Source organism: Quercus robur, chromosome 1 (genome assembly GCF_932294415.1).
Source record: "Quercus robur chromosome 1, dhQueRobu3.1, whole genome shotgun sequence".
Classification (NCBI taxonomy): domain Eukaryota; kingdom Viridiplantae; phylum Streptophyta; class Magnoliopsida; order Fagales; family Fagaceae; genus Quercus; species Quercus robur.
The window spans coordinates 316,220-337,564 of NC_065534.1; the positions used below are offsets into that span (position 1 = coordinate 316,220).

A 21,345-nucleotide genomic window follows, 5' to 3' on the forward strand; every position below is an offset into this window, starting at 1 on the left:
AGAAATTATTTCAAATTCAAAGATTTTAAGATTTAAAATTCTTGGCTATTTAAATAGGGCATTTAAAATTTATTCACCCAAATCCAAATCCATGTGCCCAAATCCTGTCATCCAAACACACTGATATTTAATAATTACTCAATTGTTAAAATCCCACCAAAAAAAGCCATTATCCTCTCCATGTTCCCAAACTGAATACTAGCTGAGAACGGATCACATGAATTGGTAGCCATTTCATGGCATCATTTATTGCAACCCCCGTATACTATTTTCCATAATACCATTTATGTGTAACCCTGGTAATGCTCGGCTTATATATTCATACACCATTTACCATACTCCTGATGGAAAAAAAAATTTATAGGACCAATTGCTTCACTTTTTACCATTATAAAAGAAGTAGCGGCGAAAAACAAATATAAATGTTTTCTAAAACCATAATTAGCACTAGCACACTTAAATATCAGGCTATAGCAAAAATAACATTTGGAAAAAAGTAATTTTTCAAATGAATAAAATTAGCTGTCTTCGTTTAATAATTAACACTATATATATTGGTGCAACATCATTTAATTATTTGGAGGGTTACCCTTCTTTCTCATTTTCTTTTATTCCTCACATCTTATTTATATTATATACGCAGGCTCGTACACTAAATGGGTTTGGGCAATCAAGTGAGGGTAGTAGTGGGAACGATATGGTGGGTTGTTTCTCCTTGAGTGACGTTTGGGAGTTCTATGCTGAGAAGAGTTTCTATGGGGCTTCTGTACCAATACTGTTGAACAATGGTGAAAGTGTTGTACAATACTATGCACCTTCCCTATCAGCTATCCAGATATATACTACAAAACCTTGTGAATCTATCTCAGTGAGTGTGAGTGTGGGCAATAATAATTCATCAACTAGGACTTCACAACATACCACACTGCTAGTTGATCATCATGAGGGACAATCCAAAATAATGGAAGGCCTTGGTCATCTCTACTTTCAGTTCAACGAGACATTAGGTCCTTATGATAGACTTCCGCTGACTACAAAGGCAAATTATTATTATATCTAAATATTCCTCTATTCTCATTCCTCAGTACCACAATATAAATATCGTACTTCTCCCACTAGCTAATATTTGATTATATATGATGGGATATTTGCTGATCAGATAAATGAATTAGCTGAGGCTCATCCTGGCTTGACGACATTCAACAACATGGATCTCTCCGCTTATAGTTGGATAGCCGTTGCTTGGTATGTACAATTCATCATTCCTAGCTTTTTTCTTCTTTAAGTTAAAATTGCTATAAGGAAATATCTTTTTTCCTGTTAACATGATTTATCTTTGGGAGTTGCTTAGATTAGAAAGATGTAGGGTCCTCCAAAAAAAAAAAAAACAAGAAAGATGTAGGGGCCTACTATTAGTATTAGTGTAGGATAAAATGCAAACACGTAAGAAACTGACTACTTTTAGCAAATATCAAAAGCTTTAATACTAATTTATTGTGAGTTCTTTAATTATAATAGATTTATGTGAAATAGGAATATAGAAATGGGACAAAACAACCACACAAAGAATACAAACATTCATATGGTTCGGTCTTTAACTTATGTCCACAGGTGGTGTTAAAAAGAAAGTTTTACTAATTAAAAAAAAAAAAAAATTCAAACCACCCCCTCTATTTACAAAGGCTACTGCTTGAAAGGAGCTCACATATATATAGTACCTAGAGTCTTAACCAAGAGTGACAAAATCAAATTTGTTGCTTCATACGGAACGGAAAAAAAAAAAACGTAGGAATCAAATACAAAGTTGAATAAGAGTGACTAGCTTTTCATGGGTGTGCTGTGACACCTTATACAACATATCTCAACAAAATTTTCACCGAAACTTGATTCGAAAGGTTAAACTCCTTTAACGCCTGCATCAAAACCTCTATGAGCTAAGTCTAAGCAATGGTTAAACTTGTGTAAAGGAATCAGGGGCGGCTGCACATACACTTTAGGGGTTCAATTAATATATATAAAATATTGCTTTACTAATTTAATTTATTCATAAAAATAATTTTGCACACCCTGGTCACATATCAACTTATCGATCCCACAATCAAACAACAACTTAGTATATTATTTATGTATGGATGAGTGTGGTTGTGTAAGTTAATAATTATATAGTGCAAGTGTAGTTAAGTTTTGTCATTTAGTTTAAAATATTTTTATAAAAAAATGACAAATATATAACTACAATTGCATGTAAACAAAAATGTTATACAAAATTAACAAAATAAAATGGTTATACTTACATTAACAATAGATAATAACAACTAATAATAAACTATCATGAGAAGATTTCAAAATAAAAAAACTCGTAAAAGGAAATTGTAAAACTTCATGTATTTGTGTGTATGTTTTTTTTTCGACAACTCAATATATTTAAGTTCTTTTTTATTTTTTATTTTAATTTAAGTTTCTTAATGACCCCCTAGAAAAAATTTCTAAAGCTGCCAATGTAAGGAATTGGTTTAGTCATATATTTGCTAAATTATCTACTGTAGCAACTTTTGTGACTACAGCATTTTCTTGAGATATAATCTTGTGAATGAAATGGTATCCAATATCAATGCGCTTGTCTCTCTCATGATACATATGATTTTTAATCAAATGTATGGTGCTTTGACCATCACAAAACACAATAGTCTCACTATGCTGCAAACCAAATCTTTCAACCAAATAACTTCTTTCACTACCTTTGCTGCTACCATATAATCTGTTTATGTGGTAAACAAAGCAAAAATTGACTTTAATATCATCTTCCAATTGATAGCGTAACTAAAAAGTGTAAAAAAAACTGACATGTTAGAAATTTCCTCTTATTTAAGTCACCAACGAAATCAGGGTTTTCAAATCCAAAACACAATTACTATTACTAGAATATCTGTACTACACTAAAAAACATGCGAACTATCTAAATGAGTGCAAAACATAACATACGTCATGGTATCAACTGCACATGCAAGCATAAGGAATGCGAGACGTGCTACTTCTCCTCCTCACACAACAATGACAAAGTGGTTGAAAGCTTAATGTGTGTTGTTAATGGAGTACCTTGTCCGAAGAATCATGCATCTCATCTTGAATGGGTTGAACTATGTTAAGTTTTTAGACGGTGGTTGTCAATTTCATAATGAATTAACCAAGTGGTTATATTAGTCCAATTATACCAAATATCAATTTGAATAGAAACAGATGAAGCATGTAAAGGTAACTTGAATAATGTGTCACCAATCACACAAAACTAATCAAAAGGAGAAAACAATATGGTGGCTGAAGTGGAAAATCTAAGAAAAAATATTCAAGTAAAAATTCACTATGGGAGGAACCTTTCCCAGTGAAGCAAATTCAATATGATATGAAAAGTTTTACAATCAAGGAAAAACATTTTCTTAGCCTCAACTGACTCATAGAGAACTTAAAGAGAAATTAAAACCCTTCATTGCACTAGAATACTTAGATTCTTCAACCATATGAATTGCTTTCACAAATGACACGCATGATCACGATCAAAACTTCCGACCAACTCTAAGAACCTCTTGAAGGTAATCTTCACAACGAGTATATGGTATGTGTTATGGCTTCAACTTTTTCACTAGCTGACCTTCAAATTTGCTTTAATATCTCTAGTATGTTGAAATTGAGAACCTTGGTTACAAAACCCTAGGCTCACAAACATGGCTCTCTCCTCTAAATAATCTCTCTTATCAACTTAAAATTTCTATTTTATATTCTAATAAGTAGCTCTCAAATTAGGGATGAAACATACAAGCTATTGGGCTTTTTGCAAAGCGGGTTTGTGCAAGTCTCAATAAGTAGAGGTTGCTATCAAGCTCGATCGATTGATGTTGCTATCAAGGTTGTTGTTGATATCATAGAAACTTTGCTTTCTTGAGCTAATGTTTGGGTTTTTGTTTTGATCTTGAATTATACCTTTAAGTCACAACATAACTAACAATTTGACATGGTTTAACAACACTAATACATATAGACCTAACAAATTATAGTGTTTTCATGCACTTTGTCAGTTGTTTTAACTTTAAATCCACAAGCTTGCTAACATCATTGTCTTTGACTATATCAAGCTTCTTCTTATCTTTTTTAGTGGTCAAGAGTAGAAGACTCGTTTAATTTTCAATCGATGATGATTGATGATAATTTTACTTGAAGATGTTGAATTCACGGACCACAACCTATAATATGTTACCCCCAATGCATAGCCTTAGATAAGAATAATGAAGGTGTCTTGTGCAAGATAAAATTCAAAGTTTCAAACACCATAGTTGATAATTAAGACTGTGATTCGGGTATAGGCTTACTTTGACGAGCAACGTCAAAGAGAATTGAAACTTTCACCCATAAAATAGGAAGATTACAAAGCTAGCATAGACTATCACAAACTCAAACCCCAGGCGCACCAAATTTCTTTCAAATTACAAAGGCTACGGTTTGAAGGTTTTACAAAGAGTCCAATATATATATATATATATATATATATTAACAATGATCTTAACCAAGTGTGACTGCTGGTCGCACATGGAGTGAAATGGCAACTGACTCAAATAGGAATCAGGAAGCTCACGATAACAATTAAAATGATTTGCCCATACATTGCATGTTGAAAATTAATTTGTTTATTATTATTTTTTTCCTAGGAGTACTATAAAACCGATATTCCATGCGACACACCCATTGTGCACCTTATAATATACTCTTTGTTGAACGTGCGTTAACGTTTCAAAGGAAGGTATGAATATGACTAACAATTTAAAAATGGTCTCCATTGTTTATTAGGTATCCTATCTATCCGATACCAACGACAAAAATTGTGAAGGAATTATCTGCATGTTTCCTCACTTATCACCCATTATCATTACCCCTCCAAGGTATGTAATTTTCATCTCTTGCGGGGGCCTTCTTCCTTTTCTCAAATGTTTGTGTAATACAAAATAGTTATGAACGCATCCCAGCTTTCCATGCTAGCTAGGCTTAGAACATTATTTGCATCTCTTTATTTTTGAACAAAGAAACAAAGAAACAAGAAAACAGAGAGAATTGATTGAGGGAAAAGAAACTTCTATTATTTTTGTAATGAAAAACCAACTTACTACATTACTGAGCTGTGCTAAGCCTTTATACATAATCAAAGAGAGAGAGAGAGAGAGAGCGCAAATCATGGAGGTCGTTATAACAGATTAACCACCACTAACATGTGTGAACACAACTACATTTAGGCCTAATAACTGAGTTAATAAAACGCTGCATTTTACATGGAGTTATAAACAACCTAAAGCCAAACGACAGTGTTTTGAGTTTTAGTGATACGGTGTGTATGACTTCTTCTTATGACGACACCGTTTTCATCTTGCCTTTTGCAAGTCTAAGAGCATCTGAAGGTTCTGAAGGTTCTCCATCTTCATCACCAAAAATAGCTTCATCCTTTGCTACCTTATGTGTTTCATCCCCCCTCAAGCTCATGGGGAATTGCCACATGAGTTTGGAAGCCAGCCACTGGAAACGAGGAGAAGCCAGGCCCTTAGTTAGAATATCAGCCAATTGATCTTGAGAGGCAACAAACTGAACTTGAAGATCATGCCTCAAAACCCTCTCACGAACAAAATGGAAGTCCACTTCTATATGCTTGGTACGAGCATGAAAGACTGTTTTAGAAGCAATAGCAAGGGCTGATACATTAGCACACCACAAAACAGGAGGATTAGAAAGAAAAACACCAAAATCCTTGAGAAGCATTCTAATCCAACAAAGCTCAGCAGCACAATAAGCAAGAGCTCTATATTCTGCCTCAGTGGAAGAACGAGAGACTGTAGATTGCTTCTTAGCAGACCAGGTAATTGGAGAATTACCAAGAAACACCAAAATACCAGATATAGACTTCCTATCCATAGGATTACCAGCCCAGTCTACATCACTATAGGCAGAAAGGGTCAATGGACCAGGTGTAAAGGCCTTCCTTGATGAATAGAACCTTGTAAATACCTTAAAGTCCTCTTAGCTGCCTGAAGATGATTAGAAGTAGGACGACCAATGAATTGACAAGCCTGTTGGACTGCAAAAGAAATGTCAGGCCTGGTGAAAGTCAGATACTATAAAGCACCCACCATGCTTCTATAAATTGTAGGGTCTTGTAGCAAAGGACTATCATTGGCAAGAAGATGAGCATTAGGAGAGCAAGGAGTCTTGCAAGGTTTGCAGCCAGACATGGAAAACTTATGAAGTAAATCCAAGGTATACTTAGTCTGATGAACAAAGAGACCACTAGGAGTATAGTCTATTTGAAGCCCCAAGAAATAATGCAATCTGCCTAAGTCCTTAAGTTCAAAATCAGTGCCCAAAACAACAAGAAGAGATGTAATAAAGGCAGCATGATTACCAGTAACTATGATATCATCCACATAAAGCAATAGAAAGACTAAATGAGAATCATGGTTATATATGAATAAATTCCCATTAGCACCAGAAGCAACAAAACCAAGATGAAGCAACTGAGAGCTAAATCTCTCAAACCAGGCCCTTGGAGCCTGTTTCAGTCCATACAAAGCCTTATGTAGATGGAAAACATGATTAGGATAGAACTTATCCTCATAGCCTTGTGGTTGAGCCATATAAACTTCCTCCTTGAGAATGCCATGAAGGAAGGCATTGCTTACATCCAATTGCCTCAGAGACCAACCATAGTTCACAGCAAGAGCAAGTAGCAATCTGACAGTGGTAGGCTTAACCACAGGGCTAAAAGTTTCCTCATAATCCAACCCATACTGCTGAAGGTACCCCATAGCCACAAGCCTAGCCTTATACTTGGCAATAGAACCATCACTGTGTCTTTTAACCTTATAAACCCACTTACAAGTGACAACATTCTTGTCTTTAGGAGGTGGAACAAGAGACCAAGTCTGCTGCTTCAGTAAAGAATTAAACTCAGAATCCATAGCAGCCCTCCATTGAGGATGCTTGACAGCAACAACAAAGGATGGAGGTTCCTGAGTTGTGTAATCAGCACTGACCTTAAGAACCTTTGGCTCGTGGATACCTAGTTAGGACCTTGTAACCATGGAGTGATTATTGACAGGAATAGAAGAGGATGACTCAGAAGAGGCAAACAAAGGGAAGGCAGGAATAGAGGAAGGACCAGAAGAAGATGAAGAGGAAGGAGAAGCTAAATGGGAAGCAGGAGTACATGAGTCAGATTTAAGAAGAGTTAAAGGAAAACAATTAGGAAAGGTGGACAAAGAAGAAGAGGAAGGAGCAGCAGAAGAAGAAGAAGGACTAGACATTGGACTATTGACAGAAAACCAGGCAGAATCTAAAATAGGAGTAGAAAAAGGAACATTGGGAGCATTGAGATTAGGCCTATCAACAAAGGGAAAGACACTTACATTGAACAAAGCATAGCAAGTAGTGTAAATTTTATTGTTAGTAGGGTCTAAACACAAATAACCTTTGGATAATGGGGGATACCCGAGAAACACACACTCAACAGACCTAAGCTGAAGTATATGTTTGTTGTAGGGTCTAAGATAGGGATAGCAGGCACAACCAAATGACCTAAGAGTTGATTGAGGTGGAGAAACAGAATTGACCATCTCCCAAGGAGAGATAAAGCCAAGAACAGATGATGGCAGCCTATTAATGAGAAAAGGATGCGGTGGAAAAGGCATAGGACCAAAAATTTAAAGGTAAGTGAGACTGATACAACAAAGCTAAACCAGTCTCCACAATGTGCTTGTGTTTCCTTTCTGAAACACCATTTTGTTGAGGGACATAAGGACAAGAAGTCTGGTGAACAATGCCATTATCAGAACAAAATTGTTGAAATTGAGAACTAAGATATTCCTTGCCATTATCAGACCTAAGAACTTTGATTTTAGCAGAATATTGAGTCTCAACTAGATTTTTAAAGTGCTTAAACACAGCAAACAACTCAGATTTTTGTTTGAGTAAGAAGAACCAGGTATATCTAGTGTAATCATCAATGAATACCACATAGTAAGAGTAACCAAATAAAGAAGAAATGGGAGCAGGACCCCATACATCAGAGTACACAATTTGAAGCATAGAATTGGATTGAATATTATGTTTATTCAAAGGAAATCTGTGCATCTTAGCACTAATACAAGAAGTACAAGAAGAGCAACACTCATCAACCTTATTGAAAGTAAAAGCAAGATTTATAGATTGGATAGCAGAATGGAGAAGTTTTGCACTAGGATGTCTAAGCCTTTTGTGCCAAAGGGAAATTTGAGCAGATGTAGCTGAAGATAAAGCAGATGAAGTAGGATGAACTTGAGAGGTAGTGTAAGCAGTGGAAGTGGATGAATTTGAGGACAGGGTTGATGGTGCAGGAATAGGGTAAACACCATATTTACTCAATCCTTCATAAAAAATCTTCCCTGAAATTAAATCCTGAATAGAGAATTTATAAGCATCAAAATAACAGAAAGAATTGTTTTGTAAACAAAGCTTATGAACAGACAAAAGATTGGAAGAAAGGTTAGGAATCCTAAGTATACCATCAAGCTTAAAAGTATGAGAAGAAGTACACAACTCACCATTGCCAATATGAGTAATAGGCAACTCTTGGCCATTTCCAACAGTCACAGTTTCAATACCTGAAGTAGGGTGTTGTTGCAAGGAAAGATAAGCAAGATTAGATGTCACATGATTAGAACAACTAGTGTCTGTAAGCCAACCATTAACTCCATGAACCTGAGCAGAATTAGCCACCATTGTAGCAAGCTTTGATGGAGCATGCTTGCCTTGAAAAGAGAAATCCATCCTGTGATAACAATCAAGAGCTCCATGTCCATTCTTTCCACATATTTGACACCGTGGTCTCTGATTTTGCCCCTGAAAACCATGCTGAAATCTTGGAGATCTAGCCTGACCAGATTAAGGTTGATTAAACTGAGGTAAAGTGGGATTGAAAGAACCATTTGAGGAACACCACTGAAATTTCCTCTACCTCCACCTCCACCTCCACGGCCTCTTTGATTATTGTGCCTACCTCTACCTCTATGAAACCCTTTAGATTGATAATTTGCAGCCATTGCCATGGATGTAGTATCAACTAGACTAGATCTCTTCTTAATAGCCCTTTCTTTAGCATTAAGAAGAGTATTCAGTTCTTCAATGGAAATAACATCACTACGAGTTCTTATAGCAGAACTAAATGAATCATACTTTGATGGCAGACCATCAAGAGCAATATGAAGCAACTCTTCATCATCAAGAACAATTGACACAGCAGCAAGTCTGTCATGAATCTGTTTGATTTTTCGGAAATACACATCAATGGAATGAGATCCTTTCTTAACTACATTCAATTCATTTCTAAGGCTCATCACACTAGACCTAGAAATTGAAGCAAATCGTTTTTCCAGAACTTTCCTAACACCTCTACCAGATTTCTGTCCTACTGTAATAGCAAGAATAGAAGGAGAAAGTGTGGAGTTGAGAAATGTGAACAAGGCCTGTTCACGATTCTTCCAAGTAAGAAAAGCAGGATTGATATTTGTGGTAAAATTACCTGAGGAATCCTTCAAGAACTGATCTGGTGCTACAGTAGTTTCATCAATAGCATCAATCATAGAGTAAGTCTCCAAAATTTCCTCTATTTGATGCTTCCAAACAATGTAATTTGAGAAATCTAGTTTGACAGTCACCATGGATGACATATTTAACAGTAGTAATAGTGAGGGATTGATTTGAGTGACGGGATTAACCATTGTAGGTACTGTGGTTGAAGTAGAAGATGAGGTTGAAGATGAATTTGTGTTTACAGATGCCATGGAAGCAAAGCTCTAATACCATGAACAAAGAAACAAGAAAATAGAGAGAAATTGATTGAAGGAAAAGAAACTTCTATTATTTCTGTAATGAAAAACCAACTTACTACATTACTGAGCTGTGCTAAGCCTTTATACATAATCAGAGAGAGAGCACAAATCATGGAGGCAATGATAACAGATTAACCACCACTAACACGTGTGAACACAACTACATTTAGGCCTAATAACTGAGTTAATAAAACGCTGCGTTTTACATGGAGTTATAAACAACCTAAAGCCAAACGACAGTGTTTTGAGTTTTAGTGATACGGTGCGTATGACTTCTTATTATGACGACACCGTTTTCATCTTGCCTTTTGCAAGTCTTAAGAGCATCTGAAGGTTCTCCATCTTCATCACCAGAAATAGCTTCATCCTCTGCTACCTTATGCTTTTCAATTTTCTTCTCACCATAAAAATATTTTCCTATTCTTTCTGTTTGGTTTAATTTGTCTCAAGATTATAGTATGATTTACTAATATTTTACCCATTAATTACTCCAATTCCCTTGGAGTTGGATAAGACATACTTTTTATCCTACCTACTTTTCGCTATATTGCGGTTAAAAATATAATTTTGGAGTGCTTATAAAAGAGAGGAAGAACTCCAGATTTACCTCAAAGTGTAAAAAGAGAATTATGAGAAGGTATACTTATTGTGTTGATCAATTAAATTAAATATGTACCACCAAGTCGTAGGACTACTGAACTTTGAGGGGACTAGTACTGGATTTCTCATTTGGAAATATTATGGTCAGTGTCATTGTCAACCATTTGAGCTTTAAGGTTCTTGACTGCTAACTCTAAATCTAATATGACTAGTACAAAAAGTACGAGAATAATAGTAATTCTAATAGCCCCTCAAACTCAAAACGATTTTGATAAGCCAACTTGAATTTGGATTCAAGATCATGGAAACGGCCTAGTGGATGGGATTTGGTGAAGATGTCACTAAGCTAATCCTAAGAGAAAACAAACAAAGGTCTTGCTTGATAAGAAGTAGTGTCGAACGAGATGATAGTCAATCTTAAAGTGATTGGTCCGCTCATGAAAAACGCTATTATGAGTGAACCAAATAGGACTCATATTATTACAGTGCACGACAGTGACAAAAGGTAATGAAATGCCCATGTCTTGTAGTAACCATCGGAACCAAAGAAACTGAATACACCTGAAATTTTCCTATATTCATGATAATCTTATAATCCAAGTCATTAAGGTATATTATGTTCACGATCATCTTTTATAAACTTTCCATAATTCTTCTATTTGTAGATGGTACCTTCTATACATATATAAATAAGCTGAATTTTTTATGCAATGACTTGGTCAAAACTCAATCAGCAGACGATTGGGTTTGCTTGCTAATACAAATGAGTCAAGCTTGAGCTTACTGCATGGCTCATTTCATTTTTATAAATGAGTTGAGCTCAAGCATAAAGATGCTTATAGTCTGTTTGGGAACAGCTTATTTATTGTGCGTTTAGTTTCAAATTAAAAAAAAGTCATATTATTTTATTATTCAGCTTATGTTACTATTCATGGGCTCCATTGGATTTTTTGGTATTATTTATGAGTCTTACTGTAATATTTCAGCTAACTTTTACTCTTATTTACAGTATTTTCAGTAAAAAAATTTCAATTTCAGTAAAATAAACGAATTCCAAACAGACCCTTAATTGAAACTGAAAAGTTTTTACTGAAAGTACTATAGATAAAGCTAAAACGTAGCTAAAACAGTAAAGTAAGGTTCATGAATAGTATCAAAAAATGAAATGAGACTCATGAATAGTAGTAAAAATAAGCTGAATAGTAAAAAAAACTGGTCTTTTAAGCCAATGCCAAACGCGCACTTAAATCATAGGTTTGCAAGTCATTAATGTTGTAAATGTATAATGTGGGACTAAGATGCTTCAAAGCCAATGTTGAAAATGAAGAAAAGCTCTTCAGCCCCTATGGTTGTATAGACTCGCTTTCTGGAGTTCACAACGAAATTGCAAATGATGATTTGGAGGGAGAAAAATGAGCTAAAGGAAAGTCACAGAGAATTTGTAGATTGCACCTTCCATCCAAATATAAATGAGCTTAACTGTTAATGCAGTTTCTCGATCAAAGCTCAATTAGCAAATCGATTAGATTTGCTTGCTAATACAAATGAGTCAAACTTAAGTTTATTGCATGGCATGTTTCGTTTTACTAAACAAGCTGAGCTCAAGCATCAAGGTGCACGCTTAACCTGTAGGCTCGCAAGCTGTTAATGTTGTAAATGCATAATGTGGGACTAAGATGCTTCAAAGCATGTTGAAAATGAAGTAAAGCTAGCTCTTGAGCACCTCGGGACGAGAAGACTCAATTTTTTTGTAAAAATGTGAGGGTGTCACTTTCAAAAGCTCACAAAGAGATCGACAATGACAATTTAGAGGGAGAAAAATAGGTCGAAAGAAAGTCGCGTGTGGAGTCTAAGAGAGGAGGGTGTAATACACATAGTGAAATTATCCTCATTTATGATAACCTTACAATCCAAGTCATTAAGGTATTTTATGTTGATAATCATCTTTTATAAACTTTCCATAATTCTTGTATTCGTAGATTGTACCTTCCATACGGATACTGAAAGTTCAAAAACGTGTACAAAAACACTTTTGAACGTTTAGACCCCCAAAAACCAACTTAACCAACACAAGCAATATGTCAAACAACTAGTGTGCGGAAACTTAACATATGCTATAATCTGGAATTGGTTAAACAACTATCTAAGCCATAACAAAATAAACCACAGCAGATAATGTAAAGGCAGAGATAGAGAGGAAGGAAGATGCAAACACAGAGATAACACCAGATATGTTATCGAAGAGGAAACCGAAGACCTCGGCGAAAAACCTCTCCGCCGCCCTCCAAGCGGTAATCAATCCACTAGAAAATACAGTTGGGATACAAGGACAGCAATAGACCCTCCAAGCCTAATCTACCCGATGCACCTAAGCCCTCCAAGCTTCTTGCTCCAACGAGGTTGCGCCGAACCTTTTTCTTTTCTAGCTTTCCGGATTCCGCTACTACACCGTAGCATCAACCAATGAAGATTGGCTCCTTCCTAACTGCTTCCCAGAACTCCAAACGTCTGTCTCACAGAGATGATAATGGTGAGAACCAGGTTTGGTATAATGCCTCTCAAGGATTTGACAATGGAGAGGAAGAGAGTGAGGGAATTTGATGAGACTCTAAGGTAGAGATTGTGGGTGAAACAATCTGGTTTTTCTTTAGGGTTTCTCTCTCAAAATTCTCTCTGGAAGCTCTCTTTCAATCGTGGGTTAAAAGGGTATTTATACTGGAGTGAAGAGGAATGTGAAACGTCAGGTTTTTCCAAAACAGGGGTGGCTCGCGGCTTGACCTCGCGGCTTGACTAAGTCGCGAGTTCCAGTCGCGAGTTAACCGTATGGCCAGTTGTCCTGTTTTGTCCTGTAGTGCTCCAGCTAGCATGACTGTTCATCTTCCAGCATGCTTGGCACGTGTGCAGCTTCTGGCAACTTGCAGCCGCGAGTCCACCCGCGAGTCCCAGCCGCGACACTCTGTTTTCTTGCACACTCTTGAGCAATCTTCACACTATCTCACTCACTACCCTTACAACAATCCCACCTAAATACAGGGTTACTAATTGCTGAATTACAAGCAAATTTGGCACGGAATAAAGCCAATTAGATGGTTGAATAAATTCAACCTTACAATCTCCCCCTTTGGCTATTCCGTGACAAAACCCTAAAACAGACTCTAGACTTAACATGTGAGTTGGGAACAGTTGAACAAAACTCACTCACACCTAACTCTAGAAGCTGTGAAGCACTTGAATCATATGAACATAAACTCCTGAAACACAACAATACACCATGATCATTGTAAGCAGAAAATTATAAATGCATATGAAACAGGCAATAAGAGATCAAGCAAAGATGGAGTTAATAAACAAACCATGGCTTGATCAACCAAGTGAACACCACAAGGTAGTGATCACAGTGCTCATTCACACTTGGAATGAACACAAGGACATACAAGTTAACAAGCACAAGGCAAGACACTTGTATGCTCAACACTCAACCAATGCATAGCACACAAGGCATATGCATCTAGGAACAATCCTACAAGGGCACAAGAGTGACAGTACATAAACCAAAATGCAGAACATTTAGATTAAGGTACTGATTTCAACATAGCATAAAGGCTGCACTTAAGCAAGGTACATACCATAAAGCCTACAAACTATGCATAAAAACATTAACCCTAAAAGCTTACAAAAGCATATGGGTACAAATACAGAATATCCTGAAAAACATCATCAAACATATATTAAAGTTTAAACCAAGAGTATATCAAAAGAATTAGAAACAGTTATACACCAAAACACAGTGTATCAAAAACCATAAAAACACTAAAATACCCAAATCATAAACATATATAAACACATTACTCCCCCTCAACTAATTACTCCCCCTTAAGAGCTGCTTTTCTGCTTCTCAATCATCAATGAACTTTCTCCCCCTTTTTGACATGGAATGGCCAAAGGGTCACTTGTCATGCTGAGTTGTGAAGCTGTCAAGTGTAGCAGCCAAGACATCAATCTGGTCTTGCATGGCTCTCATCCTGTCAGAATGCTCAGTTTGGACTGCCCTGATCCCATCAAGCCTTTCCAGAATGATCTGGAAAGCATCTGGAGGTGTGTCTGCAGAGGTTGAAGCTCTGTGTCTTTTGCCACTTCTCCTAGGTGTTGAAGTTGATGCAAGCCCTGCTGCCTCTGCTTCAGTCTCCATTGGAGCAGCCTCTCCTTCATCACCTTCATCTTCTTCTCCTGGAAGCCTAACACTTATCCTTTTGCAGGTATTGTTAAAGGAGACCATCTGATGATGCCGAAAATCATTAGCAAGCTACATGGTCCTCATGTGCTCCAAGCAAGACCTGCACAACACAGAGAGAAAAAGATGAACCTACGAAGAGTACCAGTGTGGCACTAGCCAAATACCCTCCGACAGTCAAGTTAGAGAATTGGTCACAACTCTAGAGTGCAAAAGCTGAGATGAATTATGCGTACCATGGTTTGTGAGGATTTTAGGGTTTTTATAGTAGTGTAGAGTTGACAACTGTAAAGTTGTGATTTACAAATTTGTATTTTGTTGGCTTTTATTCTGTGCCAAATTTGATTGTAATTATTTTCAATCTTGTGTACCCTGTATTTATTGTGGGATTTGATTGTAAGGGTTGTGTGCTAGGGAGAGAGTGTGACGACTTAAGCAAGTGAAGACAGAAGACTTCTCACGGGTATCTCGCGACTAAGCTTCCCGCGAAGTGAAGCATGTGCCTTGCACATGACTGGAATGTGAAGAGTCTGTACAGATGGAGACAGCTATGTCTTGTAAGTATCTCGCAGGTAAGGCCTTCTCACGAGACATTCTGTTCTGCCAGTCTATACTGTCTGATACACACTTTCTATACCCTCACTATATATACCCATATTACCCACAAATGTGAAGGAGAGCTTCTGAGAGAAAACCCTAACTAAAACACTTGAGAGTTAGAAATTGTTTTACCAACAATTCTCTACACATTTGTTTGTGAAATTTCCTCATCTCCTACCTCTCCATTTTTATACCATTGAGAGGTCAATAGCCCAAACACTTACCACACCTTTTGAGAGTGTCCAGTGAGGTTTTGGTGATGCTGGGAAACATTGGAAGAAGCCAAGGATGGCAAATGAAATGTGGAGCTTGTTGCAGGATCTGGAGAGCTAGACAAGACATGGTTTTGAGAAGCCTTGTTAGAGTAGGAGCTTGGAGGGCTTAGGTATAGAGGGTAGATTAGGCTTGGAGGGTCTCTTGCTTACCCATGTATCCCAACTAATTGTCTAGTAGATCGATTACCGCTTGGAGGGCGGCGGAGAGGTTTTTCGCCGAGTTCTTCAGTTTCCTCTTTGATAACACGTCTCGGTGTTATCTGTGTTTGCATCTCTCTTCCCTACTCTTGTTCATTTCATTTTACTACTGTGTTGCTTTAAATATGGATTAGAGTAGCTTCCTTGCTTGTATGCTTGCTTTTACACTATTCTGCACTTGGTATTAAGTTAGTGTAAAATCAACCAAGCCGTAATTTGAATTGGGGGTCTAAACAAACTCTTGTGTTTTTACACATTTCGAGCTTTCAACACCCATTCCTTGGTGGAGAAGATCTTTCCTTGTAGAGAAGATTCTCATTAATGCACGTATCTTATGGGACTCTTTCCTTGTAGAAATCTTCTTAATTAGGGTTATTCGTGGGGCATAAGATGTTTCCATTTATACCAATTCGTGGAGTCCAAGCAAAGTCATGTTGGACTCGTCAGGAGCTTCCTTGTTCCCTTCAGCTTAATCCCGTCGGCTTCCCATCTTGTGGGGACGTTCAAGTTGACGGTTCCAAAATACTCGACTGCCTGAAGACGAGTCAACGGGTCAAGATCAGAGTCGTCGGCTTTGGGTGTGCAGACGTCGTCTCCTCTATTTAATGCATGGCGAGGCTGACGAGTTTATTAAACCCGACGGTTTCATCCTTTACGAACGAGTTTGATACCTTTCCAAAATTACCCTTATCACCATCATTACTTGAGGACAAGGATCTTTATCTTTTAAAATGAAATAGAGAAAGTCTATTTTACGATTAGATTTTAGATTTTATACCTACTTTTATACATGCTAACACATAATTTAAAATTGTAAGTGACATGGCTATGGATACTCCTTTAGTTTTGTATAGGTCTATGCATAAACCTGTTTAATTTGCCAAAATTATCTGACCCACTCTATCTTGCATTGATCCACATGGATACGATATTGATTTTTAAGTAGGTTAGGTGAGTTCAACTATTAAAGTGGCTTGTTGAGTCAGGTGGCAGATTGAGTGTTCTTTTTTCTCTTTTAAACTACCAAAATCCAACCAAACTTGCCTTTATCTTATATCAATTTTTTTTTATTTTATATGACACCATGATTGACATATGCAAATATGAAAAATAAATGATATACTTGCCCAACAGATTCGTAAGCATACGTAGTGAAATGGATATGATACTCTAATTTTTTTTTTTTTTTTCAAATTAGAATGTACTAATAGCTTAAGATGTATGTATTTTGATCTATCAAAATTGGGTCGCTTCCTATAATTTTCTTCAATAGTTTATAGGGTATAGAGGATATACAACTTATTAAATTTATCATTAAAAGTTAAACTAATTTTTAAAGTTTAGTATAGAACACAATTAAAATTAACTCTCCGAGTTGAAATTGCCTAAACTTTAGATCAACTTGCTGTTTTGGAGGTTGATAGGTTAGTGGCAGTTTGAAAATTTTCCAATCCACCGATGACAGTTTGGTTGAAATTTTTTCCCTCAATGCACCCAATAACCAACACACATTCATAATTTTGTAAATGAAACCATTTAAAATAGAGAGGATGCTAGTCTTGTTAATAGTGGCTGTCGTATTTGAATCCACATAGTGTTTTCTAAAAAATATAATTTGTTTCTTTATTGTCTTGTCTACCTAAGATTTCAAGTATCATGTAGGCAACTCATCACCAAATCTCCAAAGAAACCAAAAATGTCTATGAAAACATAATTATGGTATGAACAAGGAAGTCACTACTGTACTGGTACTGATCGTACTGAGGAAATATATTGTATCAACCATTAAACTGTACTGGTATTCTTTCAAAATGTACCAAATAAAATACCTAGTTGTACTGAATTGTACCTGGGATATTTCAAGTATTTCGGCTAGCATTGATGCTTCAACCAATACAATAAATTTTTTTCTAAAATTTTATTTAAGCAATTGGGTTAATGTACTTGGGCTAATATTTAGGTTTATAAAATATTTGAATTAAAAATTTTATGTTGATAAACATGAAAATTAATAAATTCATACTTATATAAATAAATTCAAAAATACATATATGTATAGAAATATATAAATAGCGATAATCTTGAAACGGTATACTGGTATCAATTAGTACTGAAATATTTCGTTCCTTTGACCAAACCTAAATGGCTTCTTGTATGAAATTGACTCTTTTAATTACAAATGTGTGGGGCCGAGGACTGAGGAGTCTTAACCGAGGAGTGATCTTCCCAACCTAGGCTAAAAAGGGTAAAGGAATTTTGAGAACTCCACCTACCCGAGGAGAGTAAGAGAATCAGGACAACTGATATCCCTTAAATGCCCAAGGAGAGGAGAAGAGATGGCAACGAGGACAAGGATGGTGGAAGGAAATTTCCTGAAGGATATAACTCCCACCTCCACATTCAATACCCTCCACCAACCTTACCAGCTGCATTAATGTGGAAATGACCTCTGAACAGTAAATTCACAGCTAGCAGCTCCTTTTACCACCTTTAACAGAGTCTTGATGGGACAAGTATCTTGAGAAATGCCTGGGGACGTACAGGTAGAGGGCTGAGATGCATGGAGAAAGGCTACAAAAGGAAGGGAACCCACCAGAAAAAAGGGGGATGAACAATTTCTAAGGACCAATAGAATAGGAAAAAGAATAGTGAATTGCCTGGGTTGTAGCACTTGAACTAAACATATATACATGAAATTGATCCTCGAATCTACCCGAGAAGGATATTTTCCTCAAACTGTCGTATAAATTGTGTTTATCTGTTACTTTGGACTCTTCAGCCTTAGACTTGGACATATCCTAGCATTGCACTTGAGTCAGTTACTCACTTTATTAAAAATTCTATTGCTTGGACTTAAATTGAGGGACAAGGTACCACTAATTTAAGTGAGCTTGAGCCTTTATTTTTTGAGTCCTTACAACGAACAACCTATTCCTAAACCACCACATCTAAATCTTAATAATTGACTACCATAACCCTATATCTCCTTAACCAGTATCAGTTGTCATACCGATTTTTTTTTAAACATTAACACACTGTTGATTGAAAGAAAAGTGGAGAAAAGGGAAATCAATAAAAGGAAAGTAATGTGAATCTTTAAGGATAGTTATGGTACACTGGCACTATAACTACACTGGCACTATCTGTCAAAGATGAAAACTCTCGGGGTCTAACCTAGTTAAAAAAAAAAAATCACTATAAGGATAGTTATGGTACATAACGACTTACAAACTTCTAGTTATGCAATGTACATGTACTCGAGCCTCAAAATTTTGCTAATGTTGTCTAGATGTTGACCACAAGTCCGATTACTTGAACATTTCAACCGCCTGAAGGTTTTAGAAGGTCTTTGTGGTTTTTAGCAATCCAAAACACTCAAAGCCACACTTAATCTTTTGGTGAAGTTCTCTTCTCAAGAATATTCAATGAGAAGGGGTGAAGGTATAAGAGAATACAAGGTTTCTCTCTCTAAGTTATAGTAAGCCTCACCTTAGATCTATTTTCATTAGAGTTTTATTTATTTATTAAAAAGAGTATAAATCAAGGGTTAGATAGCTGCTCTAAGATTTGGAAAATATGATATGACAACTTTTGAGAAATCCCACTCGACTGAGGAGATGGGTGAATGTCAAGTGAGTTTCTCTGTAAGTCTATTTAATACTCTCGCTTGATACTTCAATTCTCGCTTGATCGTGGTCTTCTCAAATAACTTCTTTCAACTTTTCTTCTTTGATTACTCAATTGATTATAACTCAAATGAAAAAAGTATACATGGAAATTAATATAATTACAATTAAATATTTGACACAAAACTAGCCAACACATAACAATCTCCCCCTACTCAACACCAAATAAAAACAAAATCGTATATGCTTCTCCCCCATGCGTATATACGATCACGATAAGTCAAGTATGCAACAAAAAATTTCCACAATTTTTTCCATAAGTTGTTAAGGTTGCAAGTTGTGGCCGGTGCTCAATAAAAGTATTATTAATAATGGGCTCTATATAAAAGTGGTGTTATACCAAGTACAGCTTTACTCATTCTTCCCAATTTGGAAATAGAAAAAAGATAGACTCTGGAGGAAAACTCCTTCCACCCAATGTTCTTTTCTATTCCCTTTCACTCTAACCAAATAATGGAAAATCAACTTTTCATCTCCCTTTTCCTTCCCTAATTTTTTATTCTCTCATTTTTCACCCAACCAAATAATTGTTTTGGTTATGCATCACTTACTCTTGGTATTGTACAAACGTAACGGTCTTTGTGATCCTTTAATAGTAGATGTACAAGTTTGAGATATGACCTAGAAGCATTTTTTTTTTCTACCACAATACACCTAGTCTTCTCTTTTCCCTCCTATTCTTTATTTATTTATTTATTTCATACTTCTTTCTTAAACTACAACACATTCTTCAATCTAATTCTCTTTAAAAGAATCCTTTTCAATATGGTAAATGAAAGCAATCCATGCTAACTTGCAAAGAGTGTTTCAAAAGCTATTGGCATTTAACTTCCTCAAATCCCAATCAAATTTAGAATTCCAATCACCAACAAGTCTACGCACGAGAAGTCTTCTTAAAACATCTTCCCAGGCCCTTTTAGAAAAAGGGCATTCAAAAAATAAATAGCAACTTACATATATACACGCCTACCCATACACAGACACAAAATCCTGCAATCAAAACACCAATCGATGACAATGAGTTAATAAAATGAAAGTTTTACGAAAAAAATTGGCTTTTGCCGCTTTCAAAAAAACAATCCAGCATTTTTCCCTCTTTCCCAAATTAATTAGGGAAATGCACCTCTTTTGAAACTCGATTTTCTCAAAATCGAGTTAAGCCCTATAGTGGCGTTTTTGAGGAGCCTATAGTGACGTTTTAAGGACTTATAGTGGCGTTTTGTAATCCGATCTCCATGAAGTCGAGTTATAGGTAAAAGAAAGAAAAAAAATTGCATGTAACTCGACTTCATGGAGATCGGATTACAAAACACCACTATAGGTCCTTAAAACGTTACTATAGGCTCCTTAAAACGCCACTATAGGGCTCTAGAATTTTTTTTTTTTATAACTCGATTTTGAGAAAATCGAGTTTCAAAAGAGGGGCATTTCCCTAATTAGTTTGGGAAAGGGGGCAAAATGCTAGATTTTTTTTTTTTAAAGGGGCATTTGCCCATTTTCTCCAAAGTTTTACTATGTATTATGTCCTATGTTTCAATTTGTTTAAGTTAATTACTTTATATATGTAAATGTATATTTCTTAACAAGAAAAAAATCATCTTTATATCTTCAAACCTAAATTAATTTAAGCTTTAAGAACCAATACATCTTGCCCTAATAAATAGATTGAGACATCATCCCAAATAATCGATGCTTTGATCTTTATGCTTTAATTATAGGAAATGCCATGAAGAATAAATTTCAGCTAGCAAGATTTAAATCCAAAGAGTTTTTTGTTTAGGTTGGCATAACTAATATCATGTGATGTGAATTTTTGTGATGGAGAATGTGCAATATCAATCTTCTCACCACAATAGCAT

General features: G+C 36.1%; 1 protein-coding gene across 1 annotated transcript in view; it reads left to right on the plus strand.

Moving 5' to 3' along the window:
- Window positions 1-697: 697 nt before the first annotated feature.
- The window catches only part of LOC126692195 (uncharacterized), a 44,029-nt gene continuing 23,381 nt past the window's right edge, over window positions 698-21,345 (plus strand). The window contains exons 1-3 of the mRNA XM_050387718.1: window positions 698-1,039; window positions 1,160-1,245; window positions 4,837-4,928. Of these exons, the coding sequence (XP_050243675.1) occupies window positions 698-1,039; window positions 1,160-1,245; window positions 4,837-4,928 (520 nt within the window). The remainder of the gene's footprint in view (window positions 1,040-1,159; window positions 1,246-4,836; window positions 4,929-21,345) is intronic.